An 18,486-nucleotide genomic window follows, 5' to 3' on the forward strand; every position below is an offset into this window, starting at 1 on the left:
AATCTGATTTATTACAAACTAGGTGTCAGACCCGTATATTACACGGGTTTATTAAAAGTAAAAATTTAATATCAATATATAAACATTTAATATTTTATAAAGTAATACTTTACATAACAGAATGTAATCTTTTTAAACATTACATTTGCAAAAGAAATTAAATCGTTTGGAGTATTTATGAGAATTTATTATCAATTTAATATGATGATTTTATTTCCTTATCGAACCCATTACATTTTTATTGTATTTTATTTTAAGAAAATTGATATCCTTAAATAATGACAAGTGGAAAATAAAAATTCTAAAACTCTCACAAAAGACAAGTGTCAAAATGAAGAATGTAACAAAAAAAAAAAAAAAAAAAAAAAAACTTTCGTTTATTAGAGAGAATGTCAAAAAATATTGTTATTTTCTATTACATGGATCTAGTAACATAGTGTCTTTGTTAGACCTACGATTGTGATGTTTTTGGTAGTCATTTCGGTTTTGTAATTATTTTGTGCAACCTATGCGTCGTTAAAATACTTTTCATGTAATGTAACTTTTATATGTCAATATGTGATAAGAATATAAGCAATAGCAAACTGTACTAGCAAATAAAGTGTAGTTTTGAAGACAAAAGACAATCATCCGAACTCATGGCGACTGAGATCTTAGCGAGCGTCCATCCGAGTATCACATCGATGATGGTGGTTTTAATGGAAATCAACATACCACTTTATGGTTGTTTTGTACCTAGAATGATCATATTTATCCACGTGTTTGGTCATCAGAAAAACACATAATGAGGCAATTGTTACCATAATTTGTGTGTGGTTTTCTTTTTATTTTATGATTTGTCTATATTTGACATGCTAGAAAATCTTCAAATTAAAGTTAAAAGACATCATTTCTTAACGATTTAACAAACAACATTTGCAAATTAAAATTGGAAATTACAAAATTGTCTTTATAAAAAGTTCAAATTTTGTTTAAATATTCTTTATGCAAAAAATCAAAATTTTAAATGTTAATTAAGAAAAAGAAATGTTTTTTTCAATATGTAAATCTCACGCTATACATATTGAAACACACACTTTAACTAATAGTCTTTTGGCTTGGGAAGTTCAAAGCCAGACAAATCGGTTAAGATTTAGGGATGGTGATGTGGTGTTCTCAATACCCAAGAGTCTTGGGTCGATATCATGTGTTTCTATTTGGTTGATTAACTTCTTGATTTGTGATCCATAGTAAACCTGTCACAATAACGGATAAGCGTGAAAGTGATTAACATGTCACATAACATAATGAATGTCAATGAATCTTGTAAGTACCTCAGAATTTCAAAGAAATTGGATTTGGTAAAATGGTTACCTATCTAAATAACTCATTTTTGCGATTACGAAAAACATTTTCATAACTATAACTATAACTGAAATATTGATCCTAGTCTCGTTAAAATAATTGTGTTTGAGCATATATTTTATAAGGATAATAATTAAATCGCTAACTAAAATTTGAAATCTACTTTTATAAATTTTGTATGTTATGAATTTTTTGTTGTGAGGTCTCCTCAAAAAGGATAAGTTGAATATCATGAGCTATGTTCATTGGTTTTGAAACGTGAGTGGTGATCAAGTTTGTGAAGATGCTTCACGCAACTGAGGAACCTATTCATAGGGCTCCTTTAGCTATAAATGCATTAGGATTGTTAGAGACAAGTACGAAAAACATCTCAACGACTCAAATGATGTGGTGTGTCTCATGTTAGTCACCATGATTCTTGGGCTCTAAAAGATCTTGGAACATCTAAGTTACTTATGACATAATCAAGTAGCTTAACGACATGTTCCAGAGGGAGGTTAGGAAAAAGCAAATTTGATACCATGAAAGCCCTGATAGGATGTAAGATGTCGCAGGAAGGTAGCGTCAATGTCTACCTATTGAAAATAAATGTGTAAATTGACCAATTATGAAGGTAAGGCTTTCATCTAAGTTAAGAGCTAGTCATGGATTTTATCATTAACTTGTTGACTAGTTTATATGATGAGTTTGTCTTGAACTACAACACGAACAAAATGCATGTCTATCTTGGTATTACATGGCATGTTGAAGACGATAGAGTTTAACATGGCCAAATCCAAACCCTACAACATTGCTACTCCCAATGGAAGCGCAATAGGAAACAATCAAACTCTCCTAAGGGTAAGGCTAATTTTGAGATACCTCGATCTAGGAATCCTAATGAGGTATTTTGTTTCCACTACAAGGAAACTAGACATGGTAGGCTTAGCTATCAAAAAGAAATGAAGAAGCTAATGAAGCTTAAAGCCAAGGGGTCTCACCGTTCAGGTATATTTATGACTTCATAAACCTTTTATTTCTAATTCCTTAAGTATTGAACACAGGATACAATACTAACATTTGTAATAATGTGTAAGGAATAAACAGAAGAAAAAAGATGAGACCACTCATTGGGTTAAGTCAAAGTATGTACATAAATAAGATATTAAAGAGATTTAAGACACATGGCTCCAAAAGAGTTTACATCTACCGTCATGATTTAGGACTAAGCAAAGCTCAAAGTCACCATTCCATTGAGGAGCTGAATAAAAGGAGCAAAGTCCCATATGCTTCAGTTACGGATCGATCATGTGTTTCATGTTATGTACAAGGTGTAATGTGTTGTATACCTTGAACATGACGAGTCTATATCATGCCAATCCTAGTAAGACTCATTGGATGATATTCATGAACATTCTTAAACATTTGAGATGAACAAAAGGCATGTTTCTTTTTTACCCTTGGTAAGTGAGGAAGATCTCATTGTAAAGAGTTACATGATATTGACTTCCTAAATGATACATACGATTCATGTTTGCGGTGAAGATTCGTGTTCTTATTTAAATTAAAATATTATTAGCATAGTTGTGTTAAACGAGAGTTCTGAAACATGTACAAATGTACAATATACACTTTAACTAATAGAATAATTATAATGTTATCGTAATATATATCTGAAGCATTTATATTTATTAATGTATTATTGTGCCCCATTTGCATGTTTATTTACTTCTCCGAATACTAGTTATTTACTAGAATCTATATTGGGAAACAAAATATTGAACGTTTTAGATTGGCATTATTACATGTATCACATTCATATCGATATCAAGAAAAAGACCAAAGGGCTTTTAGCCCAGCGGTATCAGGTGGTGCCCTCCCTCTTTGAGGTCAAGGTTTCAAGTCTCGTCGTGGACATAAGTGGAATAGGTGTTGTTAGCTTAGGAGTAGATTAGATTTATCGGTTAAAAAAAATATCAAAAAAAAAGAGGCATTCTAAATACACCATGTTAAAAATCATGGTCAAGTCAAAACCACTAAAATAAAAGTTAAAATTACAAAAATATTATATTAATAATGTATTAATCATGAAGGGTGAAACACGAATGACAAGTTATAATTACACCCACAACTTTTAAAATCATTTTCACTTTTCTGTTAAAAATAATTAATTTTGATATTAACATTTATCATTATATAATTTCAATTTTTATGTAACAGTACAAGTTCACAAAGCTTAAGATAGTGTAATACACCTTATTTTTGTACACATTTTGTTTATAGTATAATATTTAAATAAAATTTCTTATAATAAATTTTATTTTGTTATAAACTATCAGTGATCTTTTTATTTATACATGATTAGTTTTATATTACTATTTTGCGTTTATTTCCTCTATTGAATAAGCGTATTAATCTTCGATTATTTTTTAAGCGATATGCAGTGATATTGGCTTCACCTAGTTAATTAATTTCTACATAAATAATTAGTAAAATTATGATATTGTTTATATCGATGATGCCTAGTAACTTTTTCTTTTATTGTAGTTAATGTGAATCAAAAAAAATATTAAAAAAACATAATTATAACTATTTAAGGCCAAACACAACTACAATAAATAAATTTTTGTATTTTTATTTATGACAAAACTGACATATTTTAATTTTACTAAAAAATTATTAAAATTAACAATAAAATATTGTTAGGGGCAGGATCCTTGAATCATATTCAGAATCCTTAAATATTTTTGAAGCCTCATGATCCTTAAACATATCCCAAAATGTTGACTATTACCACTAATATTTCTAGCACTTGTAACAGCTATATGTTTTTTTTTCACATGTACAGAACTAGTCAACACAAGATCTATTCCTAAGAGTTATAAGATCATAGATATAGGCTAGCTCATTTTAGCCAATGGTAAGATCCCTGGAGCGGTTCTAAACACAAACAACAACTTAATGGACGATAAATATAAATATAGTTATATGATTTTTAATTTGATTGTTATGAAATTGATATACACCACAATAAAATGACAATAGGTTATTATTTTGATTTGATTATAGTTAGATTTATTTATGAAAGAAATGCGAGTTATAATGTTTGTTCTATTAAGTTGTGAACATGACCAGAAAATGTCACCGAATTTGTTGTTAGTCTAACGTTGATCCGACGACAGGTGACAACTGTTTGTAAACTAGGAAATAAGATATTTTGTTTTATATAATATTAATGTTTGATTTATCTAAAATATTTTTAATGAAAAAAAAATTTATATATATATATATATATATATATATATATATATATATATATATATATATATATTACTAAAAAACAAAAAGGAAAATCGCAAATATTAGGCAAAATAAAGTTTTAAATGTTGTGTAATTTAATAAGTTATTAAATATGCAATAATGATTATAAAGGTCATATAAATATGGGTTTGAAAAGTCAAAGTGGTTTTCACTTTATGAAATATGGTTTTGACCTTTAAATCCGGCTGTGAATAACAACAACCCAAGAAAAAATGGGTATTTGGTTGTCATACCATATGCTACTTTTGGAGTGATGTTATACAATCATTGTATCATGTGCAAGTAGGAGTCTGTTAGAAATATGCACACCAAGATGGTAACACTACTAATAACACATAGGAATATTGGGTTGCACATCTAAAATAGCAAGAATAATAAATATGAGGATTTTTTTGTTATTCATCATTGATGGTTTAATTATAAACTATAAAAAAAGGAACTTAACTGGAAAATAGGGATATTTGAATTATGAGCAGATAATTATGTATTTAATTAATTGATAATTATGTCATTATTCAAACTGAATTTCTTCTTGATCAGGTACGATTAGGGTAAGCTTATATAAAGCTTCCCTATCAAGCTCACTCATATTTGAATGTCTCTCCTCCATCCTTCTCACCTTTACCGACACCTAGAAACTCCAGCTAGGGTTTTGTCTTTCTTGGTCAACAAGAAATCGATATGTATATCTCTTTTGTAGTCTATATAAGCAAGGCAAGGGCAAGGATATTATCAAGCTATTGGCATTGACTACCACATAAGGGTGTGAAATGATAGAGGAATTCTACTTTAGAGTCTCAAGAACATCCAAGACAAAGTACACAATTCGTAATTTCTTCATGTAGCTTCTTTTGTTGCAAGTTATCAGTGAGCACGAATCCTTGGAAGAACATGATGTGTTTTATTGTTAATTCTTCTAATTCTTACTATGACTTTATGTATTTGAATATACATCATAATCCAACAAATAGAACTTTATTATGTTTCGAATGCTTTTCTAGAATACCCCACTGAGAGTATTATTCAAAGGTTACTACTAGCCATGACAATAAACTTCCCTAGACAATGATGGACCGTTCTCATCAAATTGGTCTGTGAAACAACCAAAATTTTATGATTTAAAGTTTTGTGCATAAAGATCATGGAATTCTTCCGGTGAATTTATTTTTTGTAATCTCAAAACCATTAAATGTCTATTTTTTTCTCCAATTCATTCGGGTATATTGGTAGAGAATTGATTATCACTCAAATGAATGATATTAAATCTAGTAAATTCCTAAAATTCACAGGGAAGTTCACGAATAAAGTTAATGTCATTCAAATTCAGTGGATGTAATCATGGTAGCTAATATTTGCAAATTTTCAAGGAACTTTTAGTTATCAATGATTATGTAACATCCTCCAAATGTGCCTAGAATTTTTTCCCTTTTTAGTGAATACTATTTTTTAGGAATAAAAAATAAAAATAAATAATAATAACAATAATATAAACTTCATATAACTAGTAAATATATAAATTTGAGGAGACAAAAGTTAAATTTAACATATATAGTAAATAATTGTTAAATTTGACAAATTGTAGAAAGTTAAGTTTGACCAAGAGTTGACTCACTTACTTGGTACTTAGAATAAAAATATCAAAAATGGTAGGAAATGACAAAATATGGAAATACTCAAAGTCTAGTTGCAACATTTATAAGATGGTGGCCGATTAACAAGATGTATAAGTCAAGTGGCCAATTTAGGATAAGTAGAACTTGTATTAGGACCCCAACTCCCCATTCCCCCTTTTCATTATTCTTCATCACATTTGGGAGCTAGAGAAGGGAGACATAACAATTTCAAGGATTTAACCTACTAATATTGGACGTAAAGAGTTTTAAGTAAAATCAAATCTTGATTGGAAGTTTCCTAGTGTTGCAAGGTACAATTCTTCTCAAAAACCAATTTATGCTTAAACTAGGGTTTGGGTAGGGAGAGATAATCCAAATTTTGTTGGATGACTTCAACTAGGGTTTGTTTTCTAATCCATTCTGCGATATTCTACACGGTCGTAGGCTCAAAACATCATTCCTATTAATGAACATGAGTTTAAATCCAACCATGAACCCTACTGATAGAGGTAATTGAGTTCATGAGCTAGTAATTGATTGAGATCTATGATCATATGGTGAATTTGATGTATTGATCCCAAGGTAGATGCCCAAACTCATGAAATTTGTGAATTTGATGTGTTGATCCCAAGGTAGATGCCCAAACTCATGAAATTTGAAGATTTAGGGTTTTAAACATGACAAATGGTCATTCCAAGGTTTGTATTATCGAACAAGGGTACAAGCAACCCTTATGAGTAAATCTATGTCCATGGAATTTATTTGGATTCATTAGGAAATGGACATGATCTTAAATGAAAAGGAAAATCTATGAATCCAAATTGATTCAATATAATATTTTGGTGTTTGGTCATTTTGGGAACTTTTGTTGAGCGATGGTGGTTCCACCCGGCACCCTCAGATCACGAAGGCCAACTTTCGTCCCTACTCTACAGGTGGATCTTAAAATCAAGCTCCCTTTTGCCTTTGCACTCAAGGGAAAATTTTCGTCGGGCCGAGGAAACCTTTGCACGCCTTAGTTACTTTTGGAGAGGCCTACACCCCATAGAAACTGTCTACCTTAGACAGTCCATTGGCCCGATCGTCTAGACACAAGGTTAAAATTCTAGGTCTTCCGGATAAAGAAAGAGAATTAGTAAAAAATGACAATTCAAATCAAGATTTCTTTGGTACCCTATATAAAAATAGATTTGAAATACACTAAAGAAATGTTATATCGGCCTATTTGTTTTCTTGTAGTTGGATCTCCAACTTTTTGGAACGCTCCAAATTCTACTTCGCATCCAAATATGAAATCGAAATTGAGGACTTCATAGTTGAAATGAAGGACCTACAACCATATGGGATAGATTACAAGCATAAATTATGTATCACAGCTAGTTAACATATCGATTCATACATGATGGATGTCATTACTTTTGGTCAATCATGGATATTTGTGCAAAAAGGCTCCATAACCCCTCTAGATAGAGCCTTGGGTAATATCAACATTTGGAAATGTATTAATTTGGGTTCAATGATTAACCGGGGAAATGATGAAGTGCTTAATACATGTTAGACATGATATTAGTCCCAAAAATTTAGTACAACTTTTTGAACAAAGGACCAAAAGTAACTAGGTGAAAGTACAATGGAATAATGAAGTCATTTGCATGTTTGAGTTGTGTGCAAGATGCACACAGAATGTGTGAATCTGAAGCCTAAATTCACATGGCTCGTGTATTAGACTTAGGGGTGAGCAACAGAACAGGTGAGCAACAGAACAGGTACCCGCTATCGCAACCGAAATCGCCTCTCCGGTTCCTAAAGTTTTCGAACCACCTTAAGCGGTTCAATTTCGGTTCTCATTTTTTCAGAACCACTACCCGTTGGGCACTCGCGGGACCGGTATGTGTGTGTGTGTGTGTATATATATATATACATACACACACGTTATTTTGATATTGAGACATGTTGATAATCATTTTCCTTTGCCTTTTAATTGAATAACAAGTAATTTACGTTTTATTAGATACGAAGTTCGCAAATTTTGTTTTTAAGCAGATAATTAGGAAAAAGATATATAATAGGCTATATATACATATAAAAAACATATGATAGGTATATTGTTATATTGTTGTGTAGGTGAATAAGTAGCAAACTTCTTTTGTTTGTAATTACCGTTCCAAGTTGCTTGATATACAAAAAGTTTGTGAGTTCTCATATCAACAAAGATGGTGTGCGTCCCACATCGTCCGGTGGTAAGAACACCGGTGGCTTTCTTACTTTATAAAATAAGAGGAAGCTTGCTTGTTTCTTACAAGTTTCACAAATGGCCCAATATCAGGTGGGTTGCTTTGAAAAGGCTTTATGTCGAGTTTAAAGAGTTTATTCTAAAACTTGTTTTGTAAACAATTTGAACTAAACCTGTTAAATGATGATTTGTTGCTTGAACTGTTATGAGATTGAGATTGATTGAGTATTGATTTTCACTAGTTACTAGAATTTTTAAACTGGATACCCGATAGCGGAACCGGTACTGGCGGTTTTAAGACCGCTTTCAAAATTCAACGAACCAGTGTAATTGGTTTCGGTTCCAACACTTCAAGAACTGCCGGTTCCGATATCGGTTCCAAATCCATGTAATTAGTCTTTATACAATGAATATATGTTAGGAAAAAAGGTTATTTGACGTAGGTTATGAGATGATCAGTAACGGAATTTTGGTCTTTTAGTAATCCATGTTTGAAATCCATATGTGTTGACTACTTGACTAAAGGGCATTCATCTTGGAAGGTGTTGTTACGTTGCTAAGATATCAAGGTGAGTTTGTCGAGAGCACAAGTCCTCATATTATTCACACCTGATGTTTGATTTTCCGTTTGAAGTATGCTTTGTCTCTCTCTCTCTCTCTCTCTCTCTCTCTCTCTCTCTCTCTCTATATATATATATATATATATATATATATATATATATATATATATATATATATATATATATATATATATATATATATATCGGAAATTGATTTCATTGATAATGCGTATTGTTTACTTATTTGCTATGTGTGTACCAATAATCATTTTTTTATGTTTCTTGCTTCTATAAACTATATACATAATTTTGAAATGATTTTGAACATCTTACTTGTTGTGTACATGCTGGGATGGGTGGACTAAGAGATCTTGGGTACCCATATTGATAGTAAGTCATGTTAGCCGTTGTGAGTAGATTTCTAGATAATCTTCATTTGCACAAGTATGGATCACAACCCTTTGTTTGACCTAGTGGGATGTTTCACTAGTGCCTAGTATCATGAGCAAAAAGGGAGGGTTACTTATGAGCTCTATTATTAACCATCAGTTTTGGTAAGTTTGGACTTTATGAGAATGGAAAGGAATGGTTGCATGCATTGCATATTATATTGTGTTTTATTTCGCATTTACCCTTTTGGAGGTTTGATATGAGTTTGTAAATATTTGCTAACCAATGTTTAGCCTTTTAGATATGTTTGGATCTATGAGTTATATAATACCCTTATGTTTTGGTTTGGGTACTTCGAACCTTAATTTAATTTGTTTAGGATACTTTTAAATATCCTTTGTTTTGGATTATGGAATAAAATTTTCTTGTTATAGTCTATCGTTAGTAAGCCATTGACATCGGATTTGGTTATTACTTTTTATGGATAAGATTTTTGAATTTTTAAACTCTTGATTTTGATTTATGGATTTTATATCTTTCGAATCGAATACAGGTAAATCTACCCTTTCCCTTGGTTATTTGAGTCGTATTTCTCTATCCTTTGGTTTATTGATACTTATGGAATTTAATGATTTTATATTAAATTTAAAGGTTTGATTCGAATAAGTTAGGTAGCTATCTTGTTACTCAAAATCAAATATAGGTAAATCTACCCAAGTATAGAACTCACTCCCAAAAGCTTGTTTGTAGGAGGGACACCTGGACTTATAAGCTACCCACTTAATTTAATTTCGACCAATGTGGAATCATAACAATACCCCACTCTTTGAAGAGTCAACGTCCATGGCTACGTTGGAAACGGTTGGCACCCTTTTTCGGGCCCAAACCACTATTTTGTAGGCCACCACTGCACATGTTGGAACCATCAATAGATGGAGAACTTAAGTGTAGAACTTAAGTTCATATCCATTATGATCATTCTAAAGTTTGTTACCTAAATTAGACTTTTAGTTAAAACTTCGTATAGTGGTTATTTTTTATTTCCAGTCTTGTTGAGTTCAATAACAATTATGTTTTGTTATTCAATCTTCTGTACATTTTATGTGTTTTGGTGTTTTTATCATATTTACATTGTTGATTTCCACTTGTTGCAGTTAACTCCTCTTAGTTTTGAAGTTGGAGATTGTTATTTGAATTCGCAACAGAAAGTGTATGTTGCTCATATTGTTTCCATTGGCTTCATTATCTTCATCCACATCATCTTTGATCTTTTTTGTTCTTTTGGGAAAGGAACTTTAGTATTATTATTGATTTTCTTTGAGCAAATTGACTTGGATTTGTACAAAGAAAATACTATGAAACGGGCTAATGAATATGTTTTAAACAAACATTCGGATGATGGCAAAAATAAATCAGAGTACCTTTCACCAAACGAGGGAAGAGAAGAAACATATGGCTCTGTTGGAAAATGGTGATGTTTCAAAGTTGTACACCAAAACCTGCATCTAGCAATCAATATAGTACTAGTCAATGGATCATTATTGCAAGATGATTTATCATTTGCACAACTTTCATTCATTTACCAATTCATACTTACAGTTTTTCTTTCTTTCATCATGGTTACACTACAAGATGTTTTTAATCACAGGGTGGTTTGTGGGAAACTTAATGCTATGAACACAACTATGAGAAACTAGTTTGCAAACTGTTTACCCGGTCTAAAATGATGGTTATCCTATGAGAGTGATGGCCAAAAACTTTTTGGTAAAATAGCAGCTAATGCACGTGCATATGTTGGTGGGAGGTTTCTCAAGATTGGATGCATTTCTCTACCAAAAAGTGATAATAAGTGAGAGAGAGCCCCTCCTATTTGAATTTTAACTTCACGTGTTTCGAGTGGTGACATGGCTGCTTCTGCAAATACCATAACCAAATCTGGAACTAGCTCAAGGATCTGTTTCAATAGTTGGTAGTATGATTATTTTCTTAGTTTATATGTATATTGTGAGTGGAAGGAAAACACATTTTAAAAAAGTACCTGTTGGTTGGATGAGAAAATAAGGTTGCAAATGCAGTTATAAACAGGGATGGATTCCTCATAATCTTTTTTTAAAGGAAGAACTTTGAGGAGTATAGGGAGGACCCGATATAGTGGGACGGAGTTTTGGTGGGCCATAATAATCTTTGCAACTGCACCTGCTGCATTGTCCCTTACTGCATGGTCTTTCTCAGATTCTTCAAACAATAGAAAGAGGCATGGCAACACATCATCCAAGTATCTGATGAATAAGTGAAAGCATCAACTGAGAGATTTAACATAAAAAAACTTTAAAAGTAGTAGAATCAAAAAATATTTATAAAGGATACTTAAGACCATATTCGCCACCATTCTTGCACATTTCTCCAACACAAAATGCAGCATTCCTCCTATTGGTTGCTGATGGTGAATCTAATTCTCTAAGTACCAATGGCATCAACGTCTGGAAATGGATCCGATATTCAATTTATTACATTTTACGGAAACAAAAAAAAATCAAGATTAGCCAAAAAAAGATTACATTTACATAGGTAGAAAATGTAGTGCCCATATGCTGAGCAACTTCAGCCAGACATGCAACCACGATTGTCCTATCTTGTGGTGAGTATGATTCTTTCTGCAAGACCCCAATAAGTTTTGAGAAAAGAGTAAAGTTTGAAAAAGTTTTGGAAAAGCTCACCAATAAATCCATTAGTGGATCAAACAGAGGTTCAAAGAAAGGTGCAAAGTCGGAACCCATGGCCTTGGAAAAAGTAGGAAGAAGATCTGTAATAGCATCCAAGAGCATTTCACTATGTCCATGATCATCATCTTCGATATCAATGCCAGATTTTACTTTCTGACATACTGAGTTTTGCCACAGCAATGCCAGAGTTGACTCCACAAGCTGATGCATGTCTGAGTTTTAAAATTTAAAACAAATGAGAATGAGGACATTTGAGAAGTTAGTAAATCTAAAAACAATTAGTGTAAGAAACTCATAAAAAGAAATTAAATAATAAAACTTCTTACGAGATTCAACTGCAACATATCCAAAATCCTTGGTGATATGTGCTACACTCATGCAAGCTTGAGCAACCACATCCTTGTCATCATCTTCATTCATCGTCTTGATGTAAATTTTCATTATAGAATCTGGACATTTTGATACATTTTAAAAGATCAAGTAACTAAGAATTTCTTTCGTCTTTAAAAAAAATCATCACATAAAAATCCCACAAGGGATTCACAATAACGATATATGGACTTACCAAGAATTTGTTTTGTCTGTGATTCCCCATCCTGTAAAGGTGAATGTAAGCATTAGATGGTCAAAGGTCAAAATATTGCATCATAAGATGGCTTATTATTCCAATGCCATATGTAGACAAATAAAATAGCTTCTTCATTCATATGCAAAAGAAAATAACTAAAATAACCAAAACCATTTCTAAAAAAGAATGATGGGTTATGAAGTACGCACTTACATCATGACATTGTAAGCATGCATGAGCAGCTGTTAGAGTATCTACAATCATAAAGCAACTGATTTTCAGAGATGGAAGGAACAGCCATTCTTGAAGAGAATCATCATAGACTTACGTTTCAAACCAGTCATGGCCTGAAGTCGGACATTTTCATGGAAGTAGATGGAATGCTTCACCATAATCTTCAGGGTCTCTTCCAAATATCTTGAGGTAAATAGGAAATTACAGTTCTAACCTTCTAGATAGATTCTTGTTAATTATATTGACATAGTAATATAGAAATAAGTGAAAAGGATACGGGTCATAGGCATTCTTTGTATGAAAGGCAAGTAGACCAAGGGCTTGAGTTGCAGCAGCCTTTTCATCCAAAACACCAGTTCTTATATTGATATTTTGTACTCTTGGTTCATCTTGGGATTCATCATCAGAAGAAACTGTATCAAATCCAATAAGATCTTCATCCTCATCAGAATCATCAACTTTATCAGCAAATCCATCATCAAGATTGCAAGAAGAGAATGCCAAAGGTACAACATATGGAAGATACTGTGTACAATATATCAAGTCACACATCAAAATTCAAAACATTTTTCAAACTTTTAGAAAATAATCCACAATTAATGATTACATACCTGAACCATTCCATCTTCCAAAATTTCTGCCACGATGCTAAAAAACCCATGAGTATACTCACGAAGTGTACTGCACTCCAGCCCATACCCCTAATATGTTAATAAGTCAAATCACTTCAGACTAGTAACGATGAATTATTTATGGAGATAATGATAGAGTTATTACGGAAATTGCAGCTTCAATAAAAAATGGTAAAACCGATTCCATTTTGTCCTTTCCTGCAATCATTGCAACTATCCCCACCAATTCAGTAGCCCTTGCTCGTGAACACAGGTCCTCTTCATTTGTAAGCACCATGAAAGTTTTCATCAGTTCCAAAACCCTTTCAACATAGGGGAGAAATGCTTTCTGGGTAGCAGATGCAACTGAACTAATCGCAGACTAGAAAAATTGAAAATAAGTTTGATAAGTTCTTTGACAGATATAAGTAAAGCATGAAAGATGCATCATTACCAAACATGTTTCGTGTAACTTTTTTGGGCTATTTTGGAGAGCAACAAGTAGTTTCCCCATCAGAGGATCAATAAACAGGATGATTTCTTCACCCATGTTCTCACAAAATGATGCCAATGCATAGTATGATTTCTCCTGCAAAAAGAACTATGTTGTTGAGATTTGTTGAAAAATATTAGAAAAGAAATTTTGCCCACAATGGCAGAGTGTAAAAAGTTTGAGTAGGTTCCATGCATATAATAGGAATCATGGCCATGACGTCACTTAAGTTTTTTTGCTTTTTCTTTTATTCTCTTGTTGGTAAATCCTTGGAAATTATGGGAGTACTTGGGAGGATTGGTGTGAAAACGAGTGGTAACACTCGATTTTAAATTGTAACAATCAAAACAACAGTTGGCAAACGGTTAAAAAAATTTATGTTTGTTTGTTTTATTCTTTGTTTATTTATTTGTTATATAGGACATGTCTGAATAGAATGGATTGTACTATGTTTGTCTTGGAGGGAGTGATGTCAACTAGACAAAAAATTTAATATTTTTTCCCTCCCAAAAGGGGGGAAACAAGGACATGCTCTTGAATCTCAATCTCTTGTTTGTGCAAAAAACATGATTTCCCTCCTCATCCTCAGCATCAAAAACATCCCTAGAAAGCTTGTTTAGTTGTATCCAGTTCTATGTAACAACTACAACCTCAAAACAGGTCAGATTTATCATCTTAATATACCTTCACATCATCAGATGCGTCTTGTAAGGACCTGAATATATGAGGGAGAACGGTTTCGTAACGAGATATAATTTCAGGCTGAAGATACTCGACAAATTGACCTAACGCGAAAGAAGCAGCTCCTCTTACAATCTCTTCAGGATCTCTTAAAGCCCCAAAGACAATATACAAAATGGGTTCAAGCTTTCCTTTTATCAACTCCAAACAACCCTCTGTGATCAACCCCAAAAGCATCATAGAAGCTTCTCGGAACTTTAGATCAACACTCTGACTGCTTTCAGAAGCAAACTCAAAAGCAAATGGAAAAACATGGTTTGATAACTTCACAGACATAGTATCAAGAACTTCTGCAACAGCTCGATCTGGTGACATATCATCATTTTCATCACTATTCGTTGCTTCTGTAAGCATGGGGCACATAATATGGAGGATTGGAACTATCAAATCCTGGTCCTTAAGAGAAGTGGATTGATATTTTGCAAGCCATGAAATAATTTGAATTGCCTGATACATGAAACATATGACTAAAATTAAAACATGTTGAATAAGGAAAAATATGTTCCTGTTTGCCCCATTGAACAAAGACAATAATCTCACAAGAACTTAAGTGTGCTAGATACTAACCTGATAACGAGTGGTGGATTCCAATTTTGAATTTGAGCAAACCTCAAGAGAGAAGTGAACTATGGCTTTCATTGATTCTCCAAGAAGGGGTGCTGGAAATTCAATCAAATCATCAAATATTTCGAAAGCAATTATGGCAATGTCTTCTTCTCCAGAAGCAAGGTATTGTCTTGAGACATGCAATATGCTTGGGATAAATTCGCAAAATTTAACCTGCAGTTATATCATAATTAAATTAATCTGAACATTACAAATGCAGGGAATATAAAGACTAACCACTTGAGATTCATCGTGAGTGGCCTCAAGAAAAGCTCCAACTGCCCTGTTCAATAAATAGAGTTTTCAAAATTCTTTACATTAGAAAACATATAATCTCAGTAGAAAGTTTGATATAAAATATTACTTGAGGGCAGCAACTCTAACACTTCTCATCTTATCATGTAGGCATTTGAGTAGAAGTAATTGAAAATCTGCAAAATATGGTCGAAATGAATCCCCAAGTGTCTCTGTTAAGGAGCTGAACAACATCAATGCCACCTGGCATCATGAAGACATATATATATATATATATATATATATATATATATATATATATATATATATATATATATATATATATATATATATACTTTTAGTTTGTCCAAAATAAATCACATGCCACTGAATTGAATAGGTAATGTATAAAAAGAAGCACCTCTCTATGATCTTCTTGTGCACTTTGACTACAATAGAATATAAAGGGAAGAAGGTCTGGCCATTGCCCATGTGGAACTGTATACTTTGCAATGATACTTGCTGCATTTGCACTAGCTCGTCTCACAGATGAACTGACAATGCAAGATACCCATAAAAAACATTCAGCCTCTACTTTAGCATTATCAAAAACATGATTATCGGTACTATATTTTGAGTTGAATTCAAATTTTAGGCTTTCTATATAGTTCTGTTTGGATGGGTTTTGACTTAGGGAAACAATAACATAGTAGTTTCCTACAGTTTTCTATATATACACGATCGTTGGTGATTTACATTGTATAAAAAGTTAAAAACGATATAACGAACGCTTATAAACAAGAAGTGTCTGACTTTGAAGTTTTCAGCATGCAGATCGTATTTCAAGATGTAGGAAGTCAAGTTATTACTTTATTACAGTTAGCTATGATAAAAATAAAAAAATTAATCGATGAAGGAAAATGAAGAATTACATCACCAAACATAATAAAATCCAAAAAAGAAATTCAGAAACAATAATAATTCTCATGCAACCTGTTTTCCGTTGCGATGCTTTCAATGAGAGATTGCATGACGAGCTGGCGAAGTTCAGGCAGAAGATTGGGCCAATGACCTTTGATCTTCTTACGGAGGAGAACGGCAGATAGCTGTCGGACATTAGGAGTCTTTGCAGTACGTATATGGTCGATAAGTACGGGAACCACCGTTGGATCCCTAACCATCCGCTTGATTTGGTCCTCCGCTTGCCGCCGCGCATCATCGTCCGGCATCAAGAATTGAAGTATCAGAAGCTCCAATGATTGCGCCATTGTTACGTACCTCCCTTGCTATCTTTCTCCCTCTATGTATATCTATATCGGAGAACAGCATTAGGTCTTCTACGAGGAAGATTCAGAAATGCAAATGAAACATTTTGCACCAGCGGCGAAACCCACCCCAAATCGACCACCTCTCGCAAAATTCGGTAGTCTTGGATCCATGTAACAATGAATCCGTAGTTTAGAAGAGTAACCAACAACGGTGGTAAAGAGAAGGTAACCGGAGACGCAAAATGACGGCAAATCTCCCCCAAAAAACTCAGTCGCCGATGAGAGAAAATGGTCAGAGAGAGAAAGTAGAGAAAGCATGTGTATGTGTGTGTCCGTATGTGTTTTGAGCTTATTTCCTCCACATTTTGATTAAACCAGATGTTGGCCGCTTTTTTTGCAAGGCTTTTAAAATTTGAAAGAAGTAGCTAGATGTGGCTATAAGTATTATACAAGTGGCATTGCAATTTGCTTGAAAGATGGCGATGTGGATGGTATTGACGATTAGAGAAAAGAGACGTACAGAAAGACGTAGGTTGGGTTTGTAGCGGACGAGTGGCCTATTTTGATTTTAATAAACGGTATATAATAAATAGATTAAAAAAGGAATGTTGATCGGTAAAATAGTCTTTTCATGTAATGTGTTCAACGAAAACATACTAAAAAATACGAAGCTAAAAATAAAAGTTATGGACGAAATGTGTAAATTATACTCCAAATAATAGAGACCATTAATATAATCTACCATTTGTATTGTGATGATTATATATAACATTTTTTAGATATTAAACAAGTCATCTTTTGGATGATTGTAATCGGGTTTGGGTTTTCGATAATAAAAATTCCAATAGGTAACTTTAATATTTTAAGACAAAATTACAAAAATGGTACCTGTGGTTTGTCAAAATACAACGCTATGCATATTATGGTGGGTGGGACTTTGGGGGATATCATCGTTTGTTATGGATCATATTAATATTTTAAAATACATTTTTTTTATCTTTATAAAATAGAAGAATCAAATGCCATTACAATTAGAAGAATGCAATTCAACTGTTGTTCTACATATAAAATATTGTTGCCTTAACTGTCTATCTCTAGACCCTCTTTTACATCCATTTACCCAACCTTCTTTCAGACCTAGAAACTATTAAAGAAATCTAGAAAAATATGTATATTTTGATGCTTGATCTACTTAAAAATGATGAAATGAAACTAATTATACAATCATGAGATTACAATGTTCTAATAGGCAGGGATGATGCTTAAAATATGTATATAAAGGCTAGCTAAACAAATAAGGAATTTAGCATACGTTTGCTGCACAAATTAATGAATTAAGCTGAGAATGGCATAACAGTAGCAATTGAGCCTATGAGAAAAAATAGTGTCAATATCAGTTTTAATTCTCATTAAAAGAAGACAAATAAAAGAAATAAGTCGCACCTTTTCATTTCACTTATTTGCTTTTTGAAGTCACAGTGAGGTCTTTATTGTTGATGTAAGCAAGGACCTTAACTACCTGTAAAATCAAAGCCCATGTCATCACTATCTCATACCAACAATGTCAA

At 32.6% G+C, this 18,486-nt stretch overlaps 1 protein-coding gene across 7 annotated transcripts; it reads right to left on the reverse strand.

Moving 5' to 3' along the window:
- Nucleotides 1-985: 985 nt before the first annotated feature.
- Nucleotides 986-17,307, reverse strand: LOC111904893 (uncharacterized). Of its 7 annotated transcripts, none has more exons than XM_042896690.1 (21): nucleotides 16,644-17,307; nucleotides 16,072-16,204; nucleotides 15,781-15,914; nucleotides 15,654-15,699; nucleotides 15,378-15,590; nucleotides 14,754-15,257; nucleotides 14,031-14,165; nucleotides 13,743-13,958; nucleotides 13,577-13,666; nucleotides 13,243-13,490; nucleotides 13,060-13,148; nucleotides 12,945-12,985; nucleotides 12,729-12,759; nucleotides 12,490-12,612; nucleotides 12,158-12,375; nucleotides 11,999-12,094; nucleotides 11,808-11,920; nucleotides 11,479-11,719; nucleotides 11,154-11,394; nucleotides 10,862-10,939; nucleotides 986-1,235 (listed from the first exon to the last, which is right to left on the reverse strand). In XM_042896690.1, the coding sequence occupies exons 1-19, from the start codon at nucleotides 16,916-16,918 to the stop codon at nucleotides 11,176-11,178; spliced, it is 3,165 nt and encodes a 1,054-aa protein (XP_042752624.1). In that variant the 5' UTR covers nucleotides 16,919-17,307; the 3' UTR covers nucleotides 986-1,235; nucleotides 10,862-10,939; nucleotides 11,154-11,175. The 7 variants fall into 7 exon arrangements, with proteins under 7 accessions (XP_042752624.1, XP_042752623.1, XP_023756369.1 ...); XM_042896689.1 differs by having other exon boundaries at nucleotides 11,038-11,394; XM_042896691.2 differs by lacking the exon at nucleotides 986-1,235 and adding an exon at nucleotides 7,281-7,587.
- Nucleotides 17,308-18,486: the final 1,179 nt, after the last annotated feature.

The sequence above is a fragment of the Lactuca sativa genome, chromosome 7, assembly GCF_002870075.4.
Source record: "Lactuca sativa cultivar Salinas chromosome 7, Lsat_Salinas_v11, whole genome shotgun sequence".
Lineage (NCBI taxonomy): Eukaryota > Viridiplantae > Streptophyta > Magnoliopsida > Asterales > Asteraceae > Lactuca > Lactuca sativa.